General features: G+C 44.5%; 1 protein-coding gene across 5 annotated transcripts in view; it reads left to right on the top strand.

Annotated features, from left to right (window-relative positions):
- The window catches only part of SCAPER (S-phase cyclin A associated protein in the ER), a 198,242-nt gene that overhangs the window by 160,830 nt on the left and 11,328 nt on the right, over window positions 1-26,084 (top strand). For 4 of the 5 annotated variants that reach the window (XM_035112175.2, XM_035112171.2, XM_035112173.2 and 1 more), the window contains 2 exons: window positions 4,254-4,494; window positions 7,885-8,034. In XM_035112175.2, coding sequence (XP_034968066.2) covers window positions 4,254-4,494; window positions 7,885-8,034 — 391 coding nt within the window. The remainder of the gene's footprint in view (window positions 1-4,253; window positions 4,495-7,884; window positions 8,035-26,084) is intronic. The other variant, XM_035112172.2, reaches the window with a different exon arrangement.

The raw sequence follows: 26,084 nt of genomic DNA, 5'->3' as shown, positions 1-26,084 counted from the left end.
TCCTCCTACAGCTTGTCTCCGCTAGAGCTTGTCTCCGCTGTTAAAACCCGGATCCTTTTTTGTTGTTGTTGCTGCTGGTAGCCAGAGATTGGTTTTTTAAACCCTTTCTGTGCTGTTTTTTCCCCCTGGCGTTTTGGCACACTATGATTGGGTGTAACAGCGTTCGTTTTTTAACCCGTTCTGTGCTGGGGTTTTTTGGCGCTTTGGCAGACTATGTCGGTGCTGCATGTTAGTTCAAGTGAATGTATTATTCGTCATTTATTTCTGTTCTCTTCCCCCCCCCCCACACCCGAAAAAAAGCGCAGCAGCTTTGGGGCATCCCACCCAAAAAAGCGAAGCAACTTTTGCACTCCCCCAAAAACCTCCAAAACTTTGATCAGCAGCTCCCCCAAAAAAGCTTAACAACTCTGGGCACTTTGTGATAAAAAAGGTTTTTTTGGTTTGGTTAAATAATTAGTTTTTGGTTTATTAAATACAGTTATATATTACAATTATACATTTTTGTTATTTAAACTATAAATATCGTGAAATTATGGTTTTTTTCTCGAAGTGACACACCACCCGAGTTATGCTCGGTTTTTTGGTGAATTTTGACACACCAAGCTCAAAAGGTTGCCCATCACTGTCCTAAGCTATAGCTTGCTGATAAACCTTTAATGCTTCTGATGAAGCCTGCGCCTCCATTTGTTCACTGGTATATTAATGCTTCGGTTTTCATTGCTTGGTATGCTAGAAGCCTGTGTTCTGTCCCAAGAGTGAGGATGGTGTAATGGGTAGAGTTTAGGACTTGGACCAAGAAGGTGAGGGTTCCAATCCCCACTCTCTCGGGTCACAATAATACAAACCAAAATGCAACTATTCTTTGAAATTCATGCATCTCTTAATTTTGCAGTGAAGTTCTCCAAACAAAAGGATGCATGCACTAGGGGAAAGTGCAGACAAAAATGTGTAATAGCAAGGGAAATTGCTTGTAAAAATTCCTAGATTAGGCAAAACTGTATATTTATATTGGGAGGAATGGACATGAAAATGTACATGACCTTTTGTGCAATTTTTTTTTAAATTGCCAACTGATACAGAACTGGGGCTAAATGGATCTTAATGGAAAAACTGAAAGTAAGTGTCATTGGTAGAATCGTTCATCCCTACCTTGGGCCAGTCACATATACCCTAAAGTCACTTCACAGGGTTGTTGTGAGGAAAAAATGGGGGGAAGGAATCATGTGGTGCCCTGATCTCCTTGGAGGAAAGGAGAGTTTTCCAATGCTGGGTCTCTAGATGTTGCAGGACTTCAGCTCCCATCATCCCCAGCCAGTTTAGCCAATGATCAGGGTGGCAGGAGTTGTACTTCAACAGCACTTGGGGACCCCAGGTCAAAGAAGGATGGAATAATGCTTTAATAGATAAATAATACACAGGTGTAGAGCAGCATGTATGCACTGTAGTATGGTAACCCACCTTCAGGAAGATCATTTCCACATCTTCTGAGGCATCCTTAACCTCTTTATTACTCCAAATTTCTAGGTGTGAGAGGAAGACGAGAGTTATCATAGCTTCCTCTTTTGGGAAGGGCGTAGGGAGCAATTAATCTTCCTTGTCTAGTTCCCTGGCATAGCTGCCAAGTTATCCCTTTTTTACAGGGATTTTCCCTTATGCTGAATAGGCTTCCTCGCGAGAAAAGGGAAAACTTGGCAGCTATGTTCCCTGGTAGCTTCTCACCCATATATTTTGAAGGCCTGGGGCTGCTTGTCATACCGCTTTTGAGAATGGAGACCTTTTTCTTTTCTTCCCCCCCTTTTCCTGTGAGAACCTCTTAAGTAAAAAGCTACTGGCTTCTTATGAGCCCTGGATGAAGATGGTTAAATTCTGTAACAGACACAAGTGTTAAAGGCTGTAGCACTGTTTGGGCCCACTCCAAAGTTCACTGAAGTTAGTGGGAATTGTTCCAGAGGCATTAGCAAGCTTCTCGTGAAGCCTCCTAAGATCTGTGTGCCAGTGTCCGTAAAACAGGGACATTTCAGAGGCATTTCACTGGAAGAGCTTGGTGGTGCAGAATAAAAACTCTCAGCTAATCACATGCATACAAAACATCTCCAAATAGTATATCTGCACATCCACCTGGCCTTTACCGGTAAGAGTGAGCACAGTTATTCTTCTTTTGTTCTCACTGTGCTGAATTTTGTAATGAAAGGGCAGCACATGGAATGCTCATTAAGCTAGAGGCTGAATTGTTGGCTATGTGTCCCCAGAATGTGCTAGGAATTTTTTGTGTTGTTTTTTTAAATACTGTAATAATAATCAAAGTTGAGGTCAAAAAGATCAAAGGGATACGGGCTGCCTTTGTCTTGTGTTTTATTTCAGTAATTAAGGTAATGTCTGTTTTGGCTGCTGGGTGACAAATAAAATATATGCAATTTTTCTTGACAACTGGTTGTTCTGCCTTCCTTTGCTGGCAGACAGCATATTCACCAAATGCTAAGGACTACAGGCAAGAATTAAGTGAGCTTATTTAGAAGGGAAATAGGCAACTGGAAAGCCATTATGCCCATGAACTCTTGGTTCCTTTTGGATGTGCTCCTCTGCCCCAGAGGAGCATCATATTTATGTAAGCCACACTATCCGAGTTTAGCATTGTGTCACAAATACTCCCTGGTTCATAAAAAGGGGCCAAAGGCATTTTGGACCTATTCAATGGTCTTTCTGATATCTGTATTGGAAGATAAGTGGAGTGCACAGTTTAACTACTATTGGTATTGGGCACAATGCATAGAGAGGCTTTATTATTATTATTATTATTATTATTATTATTATTATTATTATTATTATTATACCCCGCCCATCTGGCTGGTTTCCCCAGCTACTCTGGGCAGCTTCCAGTATGTATAAAAACATAGTAAAACGTCAGACATTAAAACCTACCCAATACAGGGCTGCCTTCAGCTGTCTTCTAAAAGTAGTGTCGTTCTTTATCTCCTTGACATCTGATGAGAGGGCATTCCACAGGGAGGGCGCTACTGCTGAGAACGCCCTCTGGCTGGTTCCCTGTAACTTCACTTCTCACAGTGAGGAAACCGCTCCCTCACAGAGGGAAGCATTCGCCACCCTGCAGAGCCCATCGCCCAGCCCTGCCCAGCTCGCTTTTATGAGCCAGGATGTGCAAGGAACAAGGAGACAGGTGGTTGATTTAACTCTTCCAAGCGGCCCATCCACATCCTCAGATGCAACAGATTGGAATTAATCCCATGCCACTTGACTAGGCGGGATTGGAATCCATGGGGTTTAAGCCTGCCAAGTGCTGTCGCTTTCCTCTTACCTCAGGGGTACCCAAACTAAGGCCCGGGAGCCAGATGCGGCCCAATCGCCTTCTCAATCCGGCCCGCGGACGGTCCGGGAATCAGCATGTTTTTACATGAGTAGAATGTGTTATTTTATTTAAAATGCATCTCTGGGTTATTTGTGGGGCCTGCCTGGTGTTTTTACATGAGTAGAATGTGTCCTTTTATTTAAAATGCATCTCTGGGTTATTTGTGGGGCACAGGAATTCATTCATATTTTTTTTCAAAATATAGTCCAGCCCCCCACAAGGTCTGAGGGACAGTTTGCTGACCCCTGTTAAAAAAGTTTGCTGACCCCTGTCTTACCTCTGTCAACTATGCTAATCCACGGCTTCTTCTGGCAAAGATTTCTGTGTGGTTCAGGGATTGCCAAGCTGGCTGCACCGAATTTGGTCTCTCACCCCCAACAGGCAGTATCCCCAACATGGCACCCATGAAGACCTCATTGCCCTCAACACTCTTCCACCTCTCTCACCTTTGAAAGTGAAGTGAGGATGATCTCTTGCCTGGAACGCTAGAGAGATTGGAGAGAGGAGGTGGGAGGAATGTCGTTCCTTCCCATTTCATCTTTTAATTCGTTAGGTTTGCAGAGAGAGATCAGCACCTGAGGAGAAAGCACACCCACCAAGTGGATGTTGTAATTCAAATGGTTGAGCTTTTAGCAATGCATAATGGGAAGGGGTGGGGGTTATCAAAGCCATTCCTGCAATAAAATGATGAGAAGGCTTGCTAGTATATCCTTGGTTTTGCTTGTCAAACGCTGTAAAATATGTCATATTTTTATTTATATATTTCTGTGTTCTTAAAGCCTACCTAGCTTATGAAGGCACTGCACTTTTTTTAAATAGAAAAGCCTGATATAAATAATCCTAGCTCACATTGCTGGTTTACAAGAAGATCCTTTGTTGCTTTCTTCAGCAGGTCTTGGAGTATATTTGATGGTGTTCATCAGGATCCCACAGGGCTAACAACCGCTCTTGAGACTACAGACCTGGTTGGGGTGTTGCACATGTTATACTGCATTCTTTTTCATGGCACAATTGCTGACCTGAGCACGACTAGCCCAAAAGAGAGCTACGCTGAGAACACTGTTCAAGTGGCTCTCAAGAGTTTACGTTTCTTCAACAGTTTTGCAGTTCTGGATCTACCAGCTTTCCAGGTAATATTCTCCACCACTCCTCAACGTATGCACACACTGAGGTGGTTCAGACCCCACCACCCATGGCATGGCATTACATGGATGAGTAGCAAGGAACCTGAAGTAGGCACACTATGTACCTTCAGTCCTACCTAAGATGGTAAATTATGGCTTCCACTTACCTTGCCATCCAGGATTGGAAACTAGGGTTGGATGGCGGGGGGAGCACAGGAGCCCAAGGCTGCTCATTGACATAATGCAGCCCACACTTCACTTGCACTCAACCTGAACCCCCCACCCAAATGCTTGAGGGATGTGAGACTTCCCCTGGTTATGTGTATGTGTTTATTCAAAATCCATAGAACTGGAAGCAGGACTTCCTGACACCCATCTCCCCTTTGGTGCCAGACATGTGCATCCTTGAAAAGCTCCTGGAACTTGTGGGGGGTGCAGAGTCATGTGTACTGTGGTTCCCCCTCTTTTTTTTAAGGGTGTGCTGGCTAAGCAATTGGGGCAAGCAGCTCTTTTTTCTCAAAAGGTGATGAGCCCAAGTGCAGGACTATGGGCAGTATGAAGATTCAGATAAGCACAAATAATCCCCAAGTTCATAGGTACATTTTCCATTTATCTTCAGAGTCTAAACAATTGGAAGGCGTCAGGGAGAAGCAGTGCAGGATTCTGAAGTGCTATTAAAACTGGTTAAAAGGGAAATACATTGTTTCCTTGAAAAATTACTTTTAACATTTATATACAAACTCTGGTGCCTGTTGTTATCAGAGAAGGTTAAACATGGACCACTAGAACATATGGGAACCTGTGTTGGGGAAAACGGACTAAACCTAAGAAGATGTCAGCATGTAATACACTGTAGTAAATGACTCTGAGACAATCTCCCGGGGACGTCAATGCAAGAACCAGTTAAATGAATGCCAGAAAAGCTTTTCCTGATGCAGTCTAGCTAGACATGGACCCAGCGGTCATACCCTACCCCTACAGAAGGATGGGCAGAAACAGAACATAAGGCTTCTTCCATCTTTCACAGTCCTATTGCTTACTCAGAAGGCAGGCAGCTGCTCGCTTGGTTCTGACTTTGAAGTGAGGTGCTCCTTAGACTGGTGACCAATGGTGTCCTGGTCCTGGGTCACAGGGGGGTTGGCCCTCAAATTTGTTTTGGCTGCTGGGTGGTCAACATTTATGTCTGACCACTCTCTCAAGTGCCATGATGTTTAAGGGGTTGATGAGCACAGCCAGAAAAAACCGGCAGGAGAGACCAAAAGATCCCTCTGCCTGAAGCCAAATCCAGAGAGTCAGTGGTCAAGTTGCTGCACAAGGATACCTGCAGCCTGGAACCTTGTCCTGGAAACCATGCTATCAGACATGGCTCTGGAATTCAGAGCTACACCTTCCACTTTTTGAAAGTACATGTACGGTAGCCCTCTCAGAGCCCAATGGTGGTCAAGCAAGCAAGGTTGCCAACTGTCTTGTATTGGGACTTGGAAGAGATTTAGTGAAATGACTCAGTAAGTTGAGGGGAAGGGCTTAATAAAATTGTCAACATGCAACTTTGTTTCTCCAAATCATTTCGGTGGCTATACCTATTGAACTCAATGGGCCTTACTCAATGGGTCACGCCTCATCCCACTCAGGGCCACTCAGTGCTGTTTTGCTACTAAAAATACAACAGTAATACCACATTAAATAACTAGCCATTTTCTATTCTTTCATAATGCCCAGTACAGGGTTCCTCATTTTGCCTAATGGTAAGGATGGTCCTGATTGAGACTGCCAATTTCTGAGGAAATGTTTCTCTGAATGCCAGTTGCTGTGGCCCCAGAAGGGAGGGAGGCTGTTGCCTTCATGCCCAGTTTTTGATCTTGTTGGGGACATCTAGCTGAATATTGAATTAGGGGAGACTGTTGTCTGATCCAGCAGAGCTTAAGTTCTTGTGAAATTACACTAGGAAATGTTTTATCATGGCATATTAATTTGGGTGATGGAAGGTGTATCTTGTTGAAGCAAATATGGCTGTTGGGGGAGGGGAGGAGGGAGGGGAGAAGACCCCAGCTTTCTGCTGAATTTTGGGCTGGCATGTGTCCACTCTGCCATGTAGGTTAAACACATCTATTTTATGCAAACTCCAAGACAGGGAGCTAAGAACTGTAGATGGCAGATATTTTCCCACAGGCCTATAGGGTTGTTCCATTCAAGCTAGTAGACTTTGATGTTCTTTCCTCATACATCACGTTCCCCCTTTGACCTTGTGTCGCTTTTTCTGGCTGACATGTTTATTAAATAGAGGCTGGGGGCTGTGAAGATAAAGTGGGCTTTTCCAGAGTCCTCCCCAGAATAAGCAGGGAGCCCCTTTTCTTCTCCCTCAGCTAACTATCATTTCACGTGTGTGCGCGCACACACACAACCAAGCTAACAAGGATCTTATTCTTTTGATTATACCTTACCAAATAATTATTTTAAAGTACTACTGGTATCTTGGAACATTTGGTGCTTTCACTATCCTTTGGTATCCTGCTTCTTCTTTGTGAAGAGTGATGATCTCTTCTCTTACCTCCTTGGACCATTCTCTGGACTAAGCCATATTTTTAGCATGCAGCCTAATTTGACACTCAGCAAACCCCTAGCCAGCTCAGGAGAAGCCAGAATAAGCTGCAATTTCAGCTGAATTTGGGGAGTTATCGTTTCATGTATTTTTGCGTTTTTATATTGTAAACCACTCTGACCTTCGGATGAAGGGCAGTATAGCTATTTAATAAATAGTAATAATGTTTATATGTGATATGAGGGTGGCTGTTCAGCGCACTCACAAATTAGTAATTAAGCATATATTTTACAGCATCAGTAAAATAAAAAAGTATTTCTTCTTTTACTTTTTTACTGAAATTTTTTTATTAGAAGTATGCTTTCTTGGAAGATACATTGTTAAATTGGTCTGATTAAATTGGGTTTTTAATGCTAACGAGAGTGCCAGCAAAGTCATCTCTGCCCTTTTGAAATTAAAATTCACTCTTTATTTACAGTAGTGCATATAAGGGATATCATGTGGAGGGAAGCGAGACATAAATTGAGAGGATACTCTTTGGTTCGTTTAACCAAAAAACAAACACAAATCCTAAAGCACTGTATGACTGGTTTATCAAATTTTTACATCCTGAGCATATTACAAATTCTGAGGTAACAAAATGTGCTTTTTCATAGAATTTTGAGTTGGAAGGAACCCCGAGGGTCATCTAGTTCAACCTCCTACACTGCAGGGTTTGGGATGCAAGGTTCTTTCTGAAGTTAATAGGCACAAGCCAATGTAAAGGGTTGCAAAGTCATGTGATTTTTAGCAAAACCAGTCTTTGGTTTCATTGGGCATCTGCAAAAAGGTCTAATTCTTCTTTGTTTGTTTTTCAGTCTATCGTGGGCGCTGAAGGACTGTCCCTTGCGTTCCGACACATTATAAGCTCTTTGCTGTGGCACTGTTCCCAGCACACCTGTGAAGCCCTCTTGCATGAAGTCATTTTGTGTGTTGGCTACTTCACTGTAAAGCACCCGGATAATCAGGTAAGGCCATCCATTTGCAGATTACAGCTCAACTGAGGTTGCCACTGAGGAGGCCTTTTGCCTTTCTCAGAGCAAAATAGTACAGAGAAGACTTGTCCTAGAGAAGCCACAACATAGCATCGCCTTTTCTTTAGGGTTCCTTACTTGGTAAGCCCCAGAAAAATCAACAGAATGTATTAGAAGTAAACCTGGTTAGAATTTCGTTGTTAAACAGTTTCCCAAAGGATAGAAGATACTAGTACCAACAAACAGTACAGGTATTAGTGCAAATTGCATTCAATAGGACGGGGCATTTGGGATTTAATTTAGTGGTGGTTCTCAGTAATAAATTTGATCCCAGTTTTTGTCAATAGCATTGCTAACGATGCCGTGTTATTTTTCTTACATTGAAGAATGGCGCTTAGAGAGATTCCTTCTTCTTATGCAGGTTGCCCCCAAACCTGCACCTAAATATCAGTTGAATTAAACGCTTTGTGTGACGGACTAGGAATTCACATTCACTTTCTTGTAACTGTGGCTTATACTGGATTTCATGCTTTTTGCAATACAGTGGTACCTCGGTTTAACTACACAATTGGTTCCAGAAGTCTGTACTTAACCTGAAGCGAACTTTCCCATTCGAAGTAATGGAAAGTGGATTAATCCGTTCCAGACGGGTCTTAAACTGAAAGTACTCAAACCAAAGCGTACTTAAACCGAGGTATGACTGTATTGGAAGGAAACTGCAAGATTTAATGTATTTTTGGAATTAGTCCAAAGATTCTGTTCTACGTTGAAACCTCCAATATCACCATTAACAGAAGAGGAGGCCTTCTTGGTTCCCAAAAGGTCAGGGGACCTGAAATTGGGCAATATCTTTATGAGAACTGAAACATGGTGTATAATTTTCAAATAAATAAATATAGTGGTAACTCAGGTTAAGTACTTATTTGGTTCCGGAAGTCCGTACTTAACCTGAAGTGTACTTAACCTTAAGCGAACTTTCCCATTGAAAGTAATGGAAAGTGGATTAATCCGTTTCAGACGGGGCCGCGGAGTACTTAAACTGAAAGTACTCAACCTGAAGCATACCGGTACTTAACCCAAGGTATGACTGTAATGTAAACCAAAGTGTCAATGAAATTTGAGTCTACAGAAAGGTAAGCAAGATAGGGAGGGTAAGTGAGGAAAAGTTGACTTGATGTTGAAACCACATTGTTGGCACTTAATGTTAAAATGAAGGGTAAGAGGAGATTTCCGACTTTGTAGACACATGTAGTGCTGCACTGTTAATTGGATCAGACTCTGCAAGCTGCTGTGCAGATCTCTGGTTGGACCTTCACTTGAGCTGCTGGGACAAAGAATATGATAGCTAGTTCCCATTTTAAAAAAGAAGTTTATTAATGTATTAACTCAGAGCGGAATATGGTTTTTGGTTTATGTGTTGAAGTATTTGGGCATTTAGTTAGCCAATATTTTTCTGTGCTCCTCTCCTCTCCCATTCATTTACATAAGTTCCTCAGCACCTGAATGCTTTTATACTAAATGCATGGATTGCCTGTAAACATTGAAACAAGTGAATTTTTCCTGAGAACTGCTTTGGTGCTGCAATACCTTCAGGCCAACATGGAGCAATGTGTGCAATTTGTGTGGGAAGATAGAAAACTGCCATAGACTGAGTCAAGACCATTGGCCCATCTAGCTCAGCTACTCTGACTGGCAGCAGCTCTACATAGTTTCAGGCAGTGGTCTGCCAGCCCTACCTGCACTCTGACTGCACTGGCTGCCAATTAGTCTATAAAGCCTTAAATGGCCCAGGACTGCAGTACTCCTCTCCCCATAGGAACCAACCCAGGTTCTGGGATCATAATGTGAGGCCCTCCGCCCCTTCCACAAGAGGTCCAGAAGGTGGCAACACAAGAAGGGGCCTTTTCTGCAGTGGGTCCCCATTGATGGAATGATCTCCCCAGGGAGGCTCTCTGGGCAAATCATTGCATATCTTTAGGCACCAGGTGAAAATATTCCTTTTCAACCAAGTCTTGGGCTGTTAAATCAATGGCATTTTAAATGAATATCAGGAGGTGGCATTATTATTACTATTATTATATGCATTTTGTGCTTTTTTTGTAAACCACCCTGTGACCTTCAGATGAAGGGCAGTATAAAAATAAAATAAAATAAAACAATACCTGTGAATGTGGAAGAATTGTACCTGGGAACTTCTGCTTGCCAAACACATTATTTCACCCAGCTCAAGATCTATAGCCCGTCGCCATCCTTTTAGCATGACAATAACTAGAAGCTGAGACTCTGCCTTCTCTGGCACCAGTCCTTCAGAATGCTGACTCCAGAGCTAAAAGCAGCATTTTGGAATATGGAGCATCATTTAACTCCAGGGAAGCAGGGGTCCAGAAACAGGCCTCTGCCACTTCTTCCACACACCCTTCTGACTGTATTTTAGTTATGCATTTGTGTTGAATTCCCAAGAGGCAGGACTGCACTCTTTGAATTCCCATTGCAAAATAAAAGTGGCCTGGTTGGCATACAGAAGTGCCAAAATTCCTCTTACAGGTTAGCTTTTTTATTTTATTTTTGGCAGAAATTTAGCGACAGATGTGGCTCATTAGAAAGGGCTGGGCCCTGTGAGCGTGCCAGGAACAGCAGACAACAGAGATTCCCAAGACAAGTCCATTCTGTGCCCATCACTGCTGACACTTGTGCCCCGAGGCAAAGGTCTGACCACCTTGTGAGTAGGCATTGTGCCACCATGGCAGATGGCCTTTGTGAGTGCAGCCAAGAGGCAGAGTCTGAGGCTGTGTTTAGTCTCAGAGTGCTAGAGGCTGTATAGCTGCAAGGCTTTGCAGCCTGTATAGCACGAAGGGCTGAGGCCAGCGGCGTAGCAAGCTGCTGCGACACCCGGAGCAGCAAATTGCCATGCACCCGGGGGAGCGTGGCGTCGCTACGTAACAACGCATGCATCGCAACGTAATGACGCATGTGTACAACGTAGAGGGGGGTCGCAACCCCCCCCGCGACTTCAAAAGGGAGCCTAAACAAAGCGTCCAGGCTCCAGGCAGATAGCGCACTGGCGCAGCGCACCCATCACACCAGCGGGCTATCTGCCTGGAGCCTGGAAGCTCCGTTTAGGCTCCGTTTTGAAGTCGCGGGGATGTGTGATCCCTTCTACGTTGTACGCATGCACAGCATCCCGCTGCACATGCGTGCTACGTAGAGGGGGATCACGCCCCCCCCCCCCGCAACTTCAAAATGGAGCCTAAACGGAGCCTCCAGCCTAGAAAGCCTCGCTCGGCGTGGCGGGTGGGTGCCACCCTGGAGCTGGATGGGGGGTGACAGTCGGCGCTCCCCAACTCCCGACCCTCCAGTCTCCAGGTAAAAAGCTTGCTCGGCGCAGAGACCTCTTCATATCACCTCCCCAGAGTGGAACCCAGGGCGGCCCGCCCCCTACACCCCCCAGCTCCGTCCCTGGCTGAGGCCATGAGCCAGTGTGATGTAAAGGCCTGGGAGACCACAGAGTTCAAATCCCCACTTAGCCATGAAGGTCACTGGGTGACCTTGGGCACTTGCAATCTCTCAGGGTAACTTAACCTCACAGGGTCAATGTGGCGATTGAATGAGGAGGGGGAGAAACACAGGCGCCACCTTGAGCACCTTGAGGGAAAGTTGTGGTATAAATGAAATCATAAATAAAAGAAAATAGATCCATAGGTGCTTGCTGATCGGGCGGCTTGGTGAGCAGGCGGCTCGTGGGCTGGAGGTTGCCAATGCCTGCCAGAGACTATCCTGGGACCTTCTGCATGCAAAATGTGTTCTATCCCCCCGCCCTGCTCCAACTATGGAGGGCAACTCATAGCAGATTATCTGAGCCCAGAACTATGCACGCTTGTGCACACACACACACACACTGATGCACACACTGATGCACACACTGATGCACACATCATTGTTTCAGAGAGAAAGGGAAGGTTCAGGGTCTGTTTGCCCCCAAGTCAGCTGTTTGGTGGTCAGGATTTCCTCCACCTTCTTCACACTGCCACCTGCAAATCTGGCAGAATCTCCCCACTTTATTAGCCACCATTAATTCTGTTGGCTTAACAGGTCCCACGATACCATGGATGGGTGTACAAGTGAAACCGGAGTAATAAGAGTAATCCTTCTGCTTTTGGGTAAGCCAATCAGGGGCTTACTGTGGGATTACAGTTTCTAATTCAAAACGTTGTCTTTAATTAACAACCCCCTTGCAACTTGTAGCACTTTTGGTTTTCTCCTTGCTATCTGATCTAATTAATGAACACAATTAGTATGTGTTATCAACCGATGAACTCATTTGCATTTTATATTGAATGTGGTCTGATAATTAAATTAACATGAATGACAGATGAGCTGGCTTCCCCCACATTACCGTACTGGGAATTTTAAAAGAAATAAACCTTTGCATATTCATTACAAATATTTTGTAACTGGGCAAATCTTTGCAGATTGAAGTACTTGGACACATGAACTTGCATGACAGGATGCAAATATGGCTGGCACGGTTCATTTATCCCACAGTGCCCCAAATCATTAATCTGACAGCATAGTGCTTCAACATAAAACATCAACCTTGTGCTTTATTCTTTTTTGTCAGCCTTACAGCTCCAAGACTCTGGAAATGCAATGCAGAAATGTTATTGTTCTGAATTGTGTATTTGATGCAGGCTGACTCAGAATTAGTGGCATGGGAAAAGATTTTTAACTAAATTATTCTAATTTTAAAATATTGATTGGAATACAATAATCTTTCGGGAAGAATGTGAATAAATATTCAGAATCATTTGCTGTTAGATTTAATGAGCAATTCAGTGCAGAACTGCTATGGAACACTTTGGGCATCATCACCACGTCTGATGGAAGCATTTCATTAAGAGAGACCTCTTCATATCTCATTTATACCCAAAACTGGGTGGGATCCTAAAGTTACTTTCTTGGGATCCAACCTCCAGTGTTTACACTACTGTTGGATGCTCACAGAATAGGATGCATTTTGGTTACATTTTAGACTTTTACATAGTAGTAAGTAACTGAAGGAGGAATTAAAAGAACCTTTTAATGAGGGTGAAAGAGGAGAGCACAAAATATGGTCTGAAGCTCAACAACAACAACAAAACCAAGATCATGGCCACTGGTCCCATCACCTCCTAGCAAATAGAAGGGGAAGAAATGGAGGCAGTGAGAGATTTTACTTTCTTGGGTTCCATGATCACTGCAGATGGTGACAGCAGTCACGAAATTAAAAGACGCCTGCTTCTTGGGAGAAAAGCAATGACAAACCTAGACAGCATCTTAAAGAGCAGAGACATCACCTTGCTGACAAAGGTCCGTATAGTTAAAGCTATGGCTTTCCCAGTAGCGATGTATGGAAGTGAGAGCTGGACCATAAAGAAGGCTGATTGCCAAAGAATTGATGCATTTGAATTTTGATGCTGGAGGAGACTCTTGAGAGTCCCATGGACTGCAAAAAGATCAAACGTATCCATTCTGAAGGAAATCAGCCCTGAGTGCTCACTGGAAGGACAGATCGTGAAGCTGAGGCTCCAATACTTTGGCCACCTCATGAGAAGAGAAGACTCCCTGGAAAAGACCCTGATGCTGGGAAAGATTGAGGGCACAAGGAGAAGGGGACGACAGAGGATGAGATGGTTGGACAGTGTTCTCAAAGCAACGAACATGAGTCCGACCAAACTGCGGGAGGCAGTGCATGACAGGAGTGCCTGGCGTGCTCTGGTCCATGGGGTCATGAAGAGTCGGACATGACTAAATGACTAAACAACAACAAAGTAACTGAAAATTGAATTTTATGTGAAATGGGCATACTCTTGTTTCTTTAAGCTAACAAACACTAAAATCAGCTGGTGCATAAATAACTTTAATGGTGGAGGTGGTGATGTAAACTCATACCTTCATTGGATCATATTTTCTTCCATTAGCTGTAGTCTTATTCTGCAGGATATAACTAATAATCACTCTGGCCTACTAGTAGCCTTTCTGAAGAAAGTGGTGATTGCCAATAGTGTCAGGCAGTGTCAAAAACCAGTCTTTTTTAGGCATACAGTGGTACCTCGGTTTACGAACTTAATCCGTTCCGGAAGTCTGTTCTTAAACTGAAACTGTTCTTAAACCAATGTGCGCTTTCCCTAATGAGGCCTCCCGTCACCAGTGCCCTTCTGCCGTTCAGATTCCGTTCTTAGACCGAGGTAAAGTTCTCAATCCGGGACACTACTTCCAGTTTTGTGGAGTTTATAAACCAAATCGTTCTTAAACCGGACTGTTCTTAAACTGAGGTACCACTGTAATTCCATTGAATATGTCATTTCTTGTGAGGAAATATGATAAGCCTTGAACACTAGAGTTTTTACAACTAAATAGATCAATTAAGGCAGTGGTGCACATTTGGTAGTCTGTGGACCCCAGGGAATCTGCATAGCCCACCCAGGGGATCTGTAGCACCATTCACATAACAAAAACCGCCATAGAGATATCAGAATTTTCAAAAGTTTGGAGTCCATAATCCTGCCTCTACTTGCTAGGCCTGTAACCAAGCCTGTCATTCCTTTCCCTTCAAGGTAATCCTGACATCAAACAGTAATTTTTTAAAAAAGTCAGCCCTGACATGATGATGAGAGCCGCTGTCTGTTCTGACCCATGTGACAGCTTTATAGGCTGTAAATCTTCGGCTTTCTCTCTGAGTATAGTGGATTCAGCAAGGCAGAAAAACAGTGACTTGCTCTGTGTTTAGGATATTCTAATCCAACAGAAAGCCAGGGATTTTTTCCAGCCAGAGCTCACTTGGACTCAGTTCCATCCCCTCTCAGGTGGGCGCCAATTCCATTCTAAGAGAACAAGGGAGGTGTTCGTGGTGAGTTCCGGCACCTCTTTTTCTAGAAAAATAGCATTGCAGAAAGCTATATTTCGAATTTTCAGGGACAATGGATGGACGTATCCACCATTTGGGGATTTTTTTCTGATGGTGATGTCAGTCCACATTCACTGAATTGGGATATCACTACGGTAATTCCTGTGTGCTTAGAGGCTTCTCCAACAACCTAGCTAGAACCATTTGGCTCTTCCCTTTCTAGAGTTGTCTCCATTCACCGCCATTCTTCATGGCTGAATCAGCAGCGGAAGTGAGACACTGGGGCCTTCTCTATTGACCTGGTTGGGGCCAGTTGCCATTTTGACCCTCCCCTCCCAAACCTATCTCCTGTAGTGTCCATTCCACCTGATCCTTTTGTCACCCTGTGAAAGAACGGTTCTTGGAATTGCTCATTTTCCTATCCATAGTCTGTTCTGTTTTTTAAAAATAGACTCTCTACCGTATTTTTCGTTCCATAAGACGCACTTTTTTCCTCCTAAAAAGTAAGAGGAAATGTCCCTGGAAATGCGTGGTCCCTGGAGCCGAATTGCCCAGGGGCTAAAGGCAGCTCTTTTCTTTTTTTTAAGGAAAGAGCTAAAGGCTAACAAGAGGGAATGAGCCCTTTGAAAGGAACCTGCTCAGCAGCTGATTGCAAGAGATCGGGGAGAGAGATAAGAGAGCTAGCTCCCTTCCCGGCCCCTCCCAGCCCCTTGCCTAGGCCTCAATTGTTGTCTGTAGAGGGAGACATGTGACTGGCCTTTGAAGACAGATTATCTGTCTGGAAACTGTAGAAATGCAGAGAAGCTAGGGAAGCTGCAGAACTGTGAGTTGAACCCCATAAAAACAGGATTTTTCCCCTTTGCAAGGAAACTCAGCAACTTTGAGCTGATCCTAAAAAATGGAGCTTTCCCCCTTTGCAAAAAAGATGCACAACACTGAGCTGACCCCCCCCCCCAAAAAAACAGGGCTTTTCCCATTTGCAAAAACAGCTACACAACTTTGAGCTGATCCTAACAAAAATGGAGCTTTCCCCCTTTGCAAAAGAAGCTTCCTCAAATATTTAATGGGGGAGGGGCAAAGGCACCCTAGGCCTCTAAGAGTTGGCTGCTATGCCTAGGACAATTCAAGAAAGCAAAAAAAAAATGTCTTGTTTTCCTCCTCTAAAAACTAGGTGCGTCCTATGGTCAGGTGCGTTATTTGCATGGCATTTATTTTTAGATTGTATATTTTTATTACACCTGCTGTCTGAATTCAAAAAGCTTAAGGAGCTACTGGGTGAGATCCCATGGTCAGAAATACTCAAAGAGAAGGGAGTCCAAAATGGATGGGAGTTTTGAAATATTGAAGGCCCAAATGCAAACAGTTCCAACAAGAAAGAAAACTGAACCAAGAAACATTTCACTAGTGAAATCACTAGGGCACTGAAAACGCTGCTCACTCATGTTTAAGCAGCTCTAATGCCAGAAAATAATTCATCCTGTGGCCCTTCTGCTTTTTCCCATGGCATTCGCACAAGAACTAGGAGAGCAGGACATCTGCAGAGCAGCCTGTGAAGGCACAGACCCTTGCCCACATTTATAACTGGAGAACCGGGGGGGGGGATATTTCTCTCTTTGTGTGTGCATGTCCATTTCCAAACTTTTTTCTCCTTCCTTCCCTCCCTTCCCCCTTTGGCTGTATATTTTCTTACATCTGTTACCTATCTATATACCGTTTTTCTTAGAACTAGTTTATCTGTTTTAAATGCAGGGCTGTTTATCCTTTTAATTTTATTAAGATGGCTATCTAAACAACGTTTAAAAGGTGTCACAGTTTTCATTGCTTTACAGGCTTAGGCTGCAATCCCACCCCTTTTAAGGCCATTTGAAGTCAGTGAAAATTAGGAACACCTACTTGTACACAAAAACAGCCTGCACATACTGTTGCGTGCAGGATTGCGATCTTTAACTGGAGTCCCAAACACACTCACTGGGAATGCCAAGTTCTACAGAAATTCATTTGGTCCTTTCAATACTGGTTTTCTTTGTTTGTTTTTACAATGGTTTTTAAAAATGTGGAAGTGGTAAATAAATCAATATTACTCACTATGGCAGGGGAGATCTGTTATTATGATAGTCCTCATTTTTAAATGAAAAAAGTGCAATACCAGTCATGGAGTGGGGCTGAATTGGATCAGGATTGCAGCACAAAGGAAGGGAGGTTTATTCCTTTCCCCTCATGCTGCTTTCCTAGTTAAAATTGCACACATACACACAATGCCTGTATTTAGCCCTAAAGCACCCTTGTATGGGTGTCCATGTTCCTCCTAACCTAGGGGCCAAACAGCGACTGGGGGTAATGTACACAAATTTAATGGGAATAGTGATACTGGAATAAGGATTCATCCTCTTTCTCCTGGTGCTATGGGCTAGTCCAATTATTATTTAAAATATTACTGATATTAGTTTGTTTTTTCTTGTAGGCGTGCTTAGGATACTGCTTTCAGTGCACAGAGCCTGCAGGTTAGATGAGCAAAAAGATGTGCATTTCAGTGTATTTATAGATAGCTATTTCTTTTTTGTGACTTACCGTATTGGCCTGAATATAAGCCACACCCGAATATAAGACACACCTTTAAAATTGGAAGGGGAAAAGAAAATATACCCGAATATAAGCTGCTCCCTTCCTCGCTGCTTCTGGCTGCATTCGGGGGGGGGGGATACTGCATTGCCGGTGGCCTTTACCCTTCCTCACTCTCCCCCTTCCCGGGGAACTACGCACAGGGCGGACACTGCTTTGCCCCATGCTCCTGGCTACATACCCTAAGGTCGCGAATATAAGCTGCACTTTAACTTTTCGCGGTTGGAATTTGGGGGGAAAGTGAGGCTTATATTTGGGCCAATATGGTAATATAATATTTTTTTGGAAGGTGGAATTAAGTTTGAAAATAAGCTTGACTTTTCAACTGCATGCTCTCTCAGCGGCATTCAATTTGAAGTCTTGCCTTTTTCAAAATACTGAGCACAAGGGAAAAAATGTAAACCAGCATTCAGTTTTTTAAATGATCTTTTAAACTCATGAAATAGTACAATTGCCAGTTCTGTGAAACTCAGCATGGGGGCGGGGGGTGGGGGTGGAGAGACAAGATAAATAGTAGATGAAAACTAAGAACTCTCCCCGCCCGGAAAATCAGAGCTTTCCGAATGGTGGAGCCAGAGAAATGGGAAGGTACAGAGCTTGACCTAAGCAGTGACATGCCCTTCTGATTAAACACTTACAGTCTGGGATTTGTTTATAGAGTAGCAAAGAAATAAGGCAGATCTGACTTGAGAGGGACATACTCAAGAAACAACTTCTTTTATAGTTATAAATAGTCTCCCATAGACTCTAGCATTTTAATTGTTAAATGGAGTTTTGTGCCATTAGAAACAATATACTGCTGAAGTTCAGTTCCTGTTGCTTTGAAACTCTTTCACTCCCTGGTATGACTGTCTTTGAAATGGTCCTCCTGATACAATGGCATCTTGTCTACAGGATCTAAGGATTCTAAAATATAGGAGAACTTTCTTCAGTAGTGCTTCAGAATGGTACAGTGGTGCCTCGCTAGACGAATTTAATTCGTTCCAGGACTCAATTCGTCCTACGAAAAATTCGTCTAGCGTGTCCCGGTTTCCCATAGGAATGCATTGAAACTTAATCAATGTGTTCCTATGGGCTCCGGGGGACTGGCAGCAGGGAAGGCAGGCAGGCAGGCGCTGTCACACGAAGATCGGCGGGCGCTGCTTGCCGGGGCTTGTCAACCCCGGCAAGCAGCGCCTGCCTCTCTTCAGCTCCAGGGGACAGAGCCGAAAATCGGCAGGCGCTGCTTGCCAGGGTTGACAAGCCCTGGCAAGCAGCGCCCGCCGATCTTCGTGTGACAGGCGGGGTGGGGGAAAGGCGCCTGTCACACAGAGGGGATCATACGGGGCTTGAGAAGCCCTGTACGATCCCCGATGTGTTGGGAGGGGTGGGGGGAAGCGGAGGAAAGATCCTGCGCTTTCCCCCCACCCCGCCTGCGCTTCGGCTTCCTCGGCGAAGACAAGCAGGCGGGCTGTCTGCCTGCTTGCCTTCACCGAGGAAGCGGGCAGAAGCGGAGGAATGATCCATTCCTCTGCTTCTCCCCCCACCGTCTGGCACACAGCTGCTTGCCTCGGCAGCCGCCGCCTGGCTTCCCCTTGGCTCGGGGAAGCCTTACAGCGGCTTCTTTCCTCGCTACAGCTGGTTCCCCTTTGTGTTCCGCTGGTCTCTGCCGGTTACCCCTCACCACTCGTGGCAACTGGCAGAGACCAGCGGAACACAAAGGGGAACCAGCTGTAGCGCGGAAAGAAGGCAAAGGAAAATCAGCTGACAGGCGCTGACAGCTGCTCTTCCTTTGCCTCTTCCCTGCTAGACAAATGCCTTTTGGGATTCCGATCAGAGGTTGACTCGCAGCCGCTCCGTCTTTTTATGGCCACGCTTCGCAAGACGAAGCGACGGCCATAGAAAACCTCGTCGTCTTGCAAGGCAATCTCCGATTGCAAAACCCTTTCGTCTAGCGAAAATTTTGTCTAGCAGGGCATTCGTCTAGCGAGGCACCACTGTATATGTTGACATGATGGTCACGCTAAAACATTGGTTCCAGCGCTGCCACTTTGCTTTTGGCACAGGCTAAGGCAGGCTTCCTCAACCTCGGCCCTCCAGATGTTTTTGGCTTACAACTCCCATGATCCCTAGCTAGCAGGACCAGTGGTCAGGGATGCTGGGAATTGTAGTCTCAAAAAATCTGGAGGGCCGAAGTTGAGGAAGCCTGGGCTAAGGAGTTAATCCACCCATCACTGCTATCTCATCCAGGGTGTTCAGCTGATTATGATGTGACTTGCCCCTTATGGGTCAAAATAAGCTGGTGACAGCAAAGACCACAGAATTTCTAGTGACTACCATAAAAATAATGGCCATGATTATGAGTTTTATTTTTTTTAATATATATTGCAGTTTTATCTGCATAATTGTGTTTTTGTGTCTGTGCTCTCTGCACAAATTGCAGTGGCTGGTGATTGCTGCAAATTCTCTGTCTATCTATCTATCTATATCCTTTATTCAGCCAGTATGTGGAAAAGGAAATAGTCAGAATCCCCAAACTCCTCACTGGGAGTTCAACAGCTGAACTGTTCCTAATGGTCGTGTTCCCATTTGTATGGCAGGATTTGAGAGTGGCTGCCAGTGGCCTTTTAGATCCATTAGCTTTTTTTAGCCTGAGCATCCCTAAGAGACTAGCATCTGGATAGGGAATAAATAGCTGCAAAAGAGCACAGTCGAGTAGAAGAGAGCGTGTTTTGGCACTTTATTCAACATAGAATTCAACTCCGGTGCAAAGAATATGTTTCTGCAGCATTTAGTTCAATCCCCCCAAGAATCAACAGCTATACCACATGAAATAAGTTGAAACTGCTGGTATAGAAATGTTCAATGTCTCCAGTAGGGATTTTCCTTTTTGAATATAAAAGTTAGAAAAACAGACAGCAGACGGAACCAGTTGCATCTACTGAAGGACCACTTTCTCCCATACAAAGCTGCTCAGCCATCAAGTTCTTCAAATGACCTCCTCCAGGTGCCCCTCCTTCAAGGGTTAGGTCAGGGTTAGGCAACCTAAGGCCCGGGGGCCGGATGCGGCCCAATCACCTTCTCAATCCGGCCTGCAGATGGTCTGGGAATCAGCATGTTTTTACATGAGTAGAATGTGCCCTTTGATTTAAAATGCATCTCTGGGTTATTTGTGGGGCATAGGAATTCGTTCATATATTTTTTTAGAATATAGTCCGGCCCACCACATGGTCTGAGGGATGGTGGACCGCCCATGGCTGAAAAAGGTTGCTGGCCCCTGAGTTAGGTGGATGAATACCAGAGAGATGCCTTTTCTGTGAAAGTACCCCATTGTGGAATTATTTCCTTCGGCAAATTCGACCAGCACCACCATTTATAACTTTTAGGCACCCAGCGAATTACTCTGCTGTAGCTGTTTAATTGATAACTACAAAAGATAATGAGAATACTGAAATAACAGTGGGAACATTTTTTCTATCGTCTGTTTGAAGAGAAAACAAATTCTCATTCTCAAAATGCCCTTTGAACCTTACCAAGTATGTATGTTTAGTTAGAGTGTCCAACGCTCATCTTTAGTCCACTGTCTGTATTTCTTTTTGCTAGAGATCTCCATTCCAGCAGTTTTTCTCTTTGACATCTGGTAGGAGGGCATTCCAAGGGCGGGTGCCACAACCGAGAAGGCCCACCATATTTATAATCCACATCTTATACAAACCTGAATCTAACGGAACTCAGCCCATTGTATCTGTAGTGATAACCTCCTCCCAACAAATAAAAGCTTACATTGTTGTACAGCTCCCAGTGCCATCATGGTTGGACATGGATAAAAATCCAAGTAACGAAAGAGAAATGACAGTCACAGAGAGAACCAACCTATATGCTCTGCCATCTGCATTTGAGGATGTATGGCTCCAACAATTACCTGTACCTTAACTCTCAGCCCTGTCCACATTACAAATTACTGGACTCAACCACAACAGACCTTCCAACGTATGTGTTGTGGGGGGTTTTGTCTGGATCTAGCAGAGGCAATAGAATTGCTATTGGTGATTTCATACTTAGAAGTTTCATCCTGTGCCATGTATTGACATTAGATTAAATTAATGTTTTTGTGCTTCCTCTTCTGACACCAGACTCTTGCCGCTGCCAACTGTTGAAATACTTTTTTTCATAGATCATCTGGCTTTTGACGGCTAATTATTACATTTCAATTAATATACACATTGCAACTCTGCAAGTGCTTTTTGAGGAATCAGAAGACAGCGGATATACTCGGAATGGATTCCATTCCATAACAGTTCTGCATGTGTTCATTCATAAGTCTATTCCGTCCCATTTCAGCATTTATGTGGGTGTGGGTGTGGTAAAACTGTGTGAAAGCTGTATCTAAATTCATAATTAGGAAATTTATCTCAAAGTAGCATTTAAATCCACATTTTTATCTAAATGTGCACTTTTTGAACTGCATTTTATCCTAAAATACCCTATTTTATGCACTTTTTAAACTGGGAAATGTGTTGCAAAATTTGAAGAAATACAAAATCCTTATTTTCTATGTATTAATTAATCAGGGAGATGTGAATTAGATCAATATTCTTAAAAAATAAGGCCACATTTGACTCTCTTAAAAATCTCCAGCCTCAGAGAAAGGTGACGGAAAAAAGTGTTCCCTTGTCTGCAGCTCTTCACCTTCATCACATCATTCATATCATTGATACATGTGCGCAAAAATGCTAGCAGAAGCGTTATAAAGATAAATAATCTTGTGGTCTTCACCACTTTTTCCAGAAGGATAGGGCATTAAAAATATTCATGCTACAATCCCTAAGCATAATTACCGTACATGCTTTCTTCTTATAAAGTACAGCTCATTAGCATAATCCTTAGTATGCCTACTCAGAAGTAAGTGTCTTTAAGTTCAGTGGAGACACAAGTGGTGTTGTGGTCTAAACCACTGAGCCACTTGGGCTTGCCGATCAGAAGGTTGGCAGTTCAAATTCCCATGACAGTGGCGAGTTCCCGTTGCTCTGTCCCAGCTCCTGGCAACCAAGCAGTTTGAAAGCACATCAGTGCAAGTAGATGAATAGTAGCGCTGTGACAGGAAGGTAAATGCGTTTCTGTACGCTCTGGCTTCCGACACTGTGTCCCGTTGCACCAGAAGTGGCTTAGTCCTGCTGGCCACATGACCCAGAAAAGCTGTCTGTGGACAAACGCCAGCACCCTCAGCCAGTAAAGCGAGATGAGTGCCGCATCCCATAGTCGCCTTCAACTGCACTTAACCGTCCAGGGGTCCTTCACCTTTTACCTTTACCTAAGTCAGCCTGGATAGGTCAGTTGGTTACAGTGTGGTGCTGATAACGCCAAGGTTGCAGGTTCAATCTCCATAGGAGACAGCTGCCTATTCTTGCATTGCAGATGTTGGACTAGATGATCCTCAGGGCCTTTTCCAACTCTACAATTCTTTGATTCTATAATTCTATGAATTGAGGAAATGTATATAGGATTGCACCTTACCTGATAGTTGATTTATATGTGCCATTAATGTGTGAGGCACTTCACAAAGTACAAGAGAACAGATTTCTGCCCCAAGCAGCTTATACTTAGAATTTCAATACAGGAAAGGCAACAGGAAAAGAGAAAGGAGGCAGAGATAGAATAAACAGGCGCTCGATTTGTTTATTTGTGTTTTAGACCTTATCGCATGGCATCTTACAAAATGTTTCAAATTACAGTAAAATGCATTAGAATAAGAAGATAAAACATGCAGAACTCAAAAGGACTAAAAGACCTGGAAAAATAAAATGGCCTTTGCCTAGTACCAAAATGACATCCAGGTGACCTGGAAGGAGTATTCCCTGTAACTAATCGCTGCACCCAAAGAAGATAGTCACTTCACTGACCTTAATTTGCAAGTAGATTTTCTAGAAAGAGCCATAGCTGCCAAGTTATCCCCTTTTTTAAGGGATTTTCCCTTATGCTGAATAGGCTTCCTCGCGAGAAAAGGGAAAACTTGGCAGCTATGGAAAGAGCACAGCTGGAGATTATTCTCACTCACTGCTTCAACCTGCTCAGATCTGGTGAGTGAGAGAACCTTCTCCTGCTACCTATAGTCTTTCCTTTAGTCTTTCGCAGATGGGCCGAGTACAAGATACTCTGATAGAACCAGCTGGAGTTGCAGCGCTAGCTATCTACTAAAGGCTGAAACGAGGGACGGTTATCTGGTATCTCTCCAGGACTGAGATGAAACATTCAGGGCTAAATGGAGGGGGGAGAGAGAGAGATTGAATTAAGCATTCTTAGCTTCCCAGTCCCACCAGGGTGGCTAACAAGCCATATTTGGTGGGGGGGGTTAATTTTACTGAACCAAAATAAAAGTGAGCCACACAGAGGAGTAATAGTAATTATTATTGCTTTTTTGAGGGAGGAATAGTTTTGTTTTGTGCATTCTGCATTATTGGCTATGAAACATCCATAAAACAGTAAGTTATAAATTAGTAAACAAATTAAAGGAAAGCCTCAGAGATTATAACAAATTGCACCAAACAGCATTAGCTGCAATAATTGAATTATTTTTACCATTATGAATAATAATAAACCCAAAGTAATAATGATGTGCCAATAGCAAAACCAAAAAGGGAAGACATTTGTAAGAGGTTCTGCAAGCCATAGGTCCAGTAGAACAGAACAAAATGCTCCAACATCAATGGAGAGGGAGTGCCTGAAAGAGGAGTGTTTTGCATGTGTTCAAATTTAATAATAATAATAATTTTATTATTTATAGCCCGCCCATCTGGCTGGGTTTCCAAATGGTTTTCCAAAACCCCATGCTGAATTGTGTTGTCAGAAGTATACTAGATATTACCAAGGCGTGTGTGACTGTGGCTAATATGTAACTGCATGTATTTATTTATGTATTGATTTATTTTTATTTAAAACATTTATTCAAAAGTTACTATGCGACTTTGTCCAGCTTTGTGTTGATCAGTTTAACACCTGAAACCCAGCTCAGTGCTATCCAAAGACACATCGTAGATGGGCCCTTGTTTATAAATAAGGATGAGCAAATGAACTTATTTATATTTCATGTCAGTTTCAAATGCACTCAACCAAGGGTCCATTTCATCCCAATTTTGGCACATTAAAAAAAGGGAAAAATGCATTTAAATTATACATACATTATGAATTTTTATATGCATTCTTTCTCTAGACTATGGGTGTCAACCGCTGACAGTAGTTCTGGAGCCTGCGATTGGCCAAGGGTCAAAACCAGGGGCGGGGCTGCAGGCGGAGTCCGGGGCGCTGGAGCCGCGCTGACAGCCTTGGCCAGGGAATTTCAATTTCGAATGAGGCTGAGGGAGGCAGTGGCACAGCGGCCAGATGGGGAAGTGAGATGCAGGAGGAGGAAGCCCGCCGAGGAGGTATGAAAGCCCTACAGGCGCCGCCGGCAAAGTTGGTGCCGGGACGGAGCAGCGCTGGATTTTTTTTGGCGGGCTTTGCTGTTGTCTCCGAGAGCGAGTGAGGCGGCACTGGGGAGCCGCCGCCCGCCGCTTCCCTTCCTCTCCTCGGCTGCATCCGGGAGGTGGGCGAGCGAGCGGGCGAAAGGGGCGCGAAGTGAGCCTGAGGGCGAAGTAGGCGAAGCGCAACAGCCGCTCTCTTGATGGAGCCGGGTTTCTCTTCCCTCTTTCCCCGTTTTCTCCTCATAGACACTCGGGAGGGTGCCTGGCTTTTGCTCTGCCCCCCACCCCCGAGCCACCCTTTGGCTTCTCAGTTCCGGCGGAGCTGCTCCCCGGGGGGCGGCCGGGAGGGAGGCGGCGACGACGGCACGGGTTCCTGCTCTTCCCGCTCTGCCGCCGCCTCCTCTCAGCCCCTCATGATGTAGGGCTCCAGATGGAGTCGCCTCGCGGTTTGAGTAGGTGGGAGGGGAATTTTTTTGGGGGGAGGGAGGTTTTCAAGCCTCCTCTGCCTGCAGTCCCGGTAGGGAGAGGCGGCGGCGAAGACAACAACAGCGCAGGTGGGGGGAAGAGCAGCTCTGAGGCGAAGATGCACGTCCGCTGGGGCTGCTGCCGCCTTCCTCCTCGGGAAATCCGCTGCCCTCCCTCAGTGCGAGGGGAAGGGACTCTGGCGCTGAGGAGGGAGGATGCAAAAGCAAAGCAGGGAGTTGGCGCTGCACCGCATGTTCCTGCCCCTCTCCAAAGCATGGGGTGGGTTGCAGCGTGTGGCATCCTGCCTAGCGGAGTTTGGGTGTGTGCAGGGCGGGAGAGGGAAGCCCTCTTTCCATCTGCAGGTTTTTAATCCCAGCAGTGGCTTTCTCCTTCCTGCCGAAGGTTTAGTTGAGCCCCCCCCCCCGAAGCCGTTGATCCCCACCTTTTGTTCAAATTTCCCTCGTTTACACACGCGCCACGACGCAGGAATGTGATCCGCGTGGGGGCGGGATTGAGCTTACATTATTACAAAAAACAGCAATAATTGAATGCAGTGACAATAATTTATGATAATAAAGAGTGGACACATAGTCCTACAGACACAACCGGCCCTTTGAGGGTGACCAAACTGCTGGTGCGGC

Source organism: Zootoca vivipara, chromosome 9 (genome assembly GCF_963506605.1).
Source record: "Zootoca vivipara chromosome 9, rZooViv1.1, whole genome shotgun sequence".
Lineage (NCBI taxonomy): Eukaryota > Metazoa > Chordata > Lepidosauria > Squamata > Lacertidae > Zootoca > Zootoca vivipara.
The sequence above is the reverse complement of the archived record's forward strand: the minus strand, read 5'-3'. Positions and strand labels throughout refer to the sequence as shown.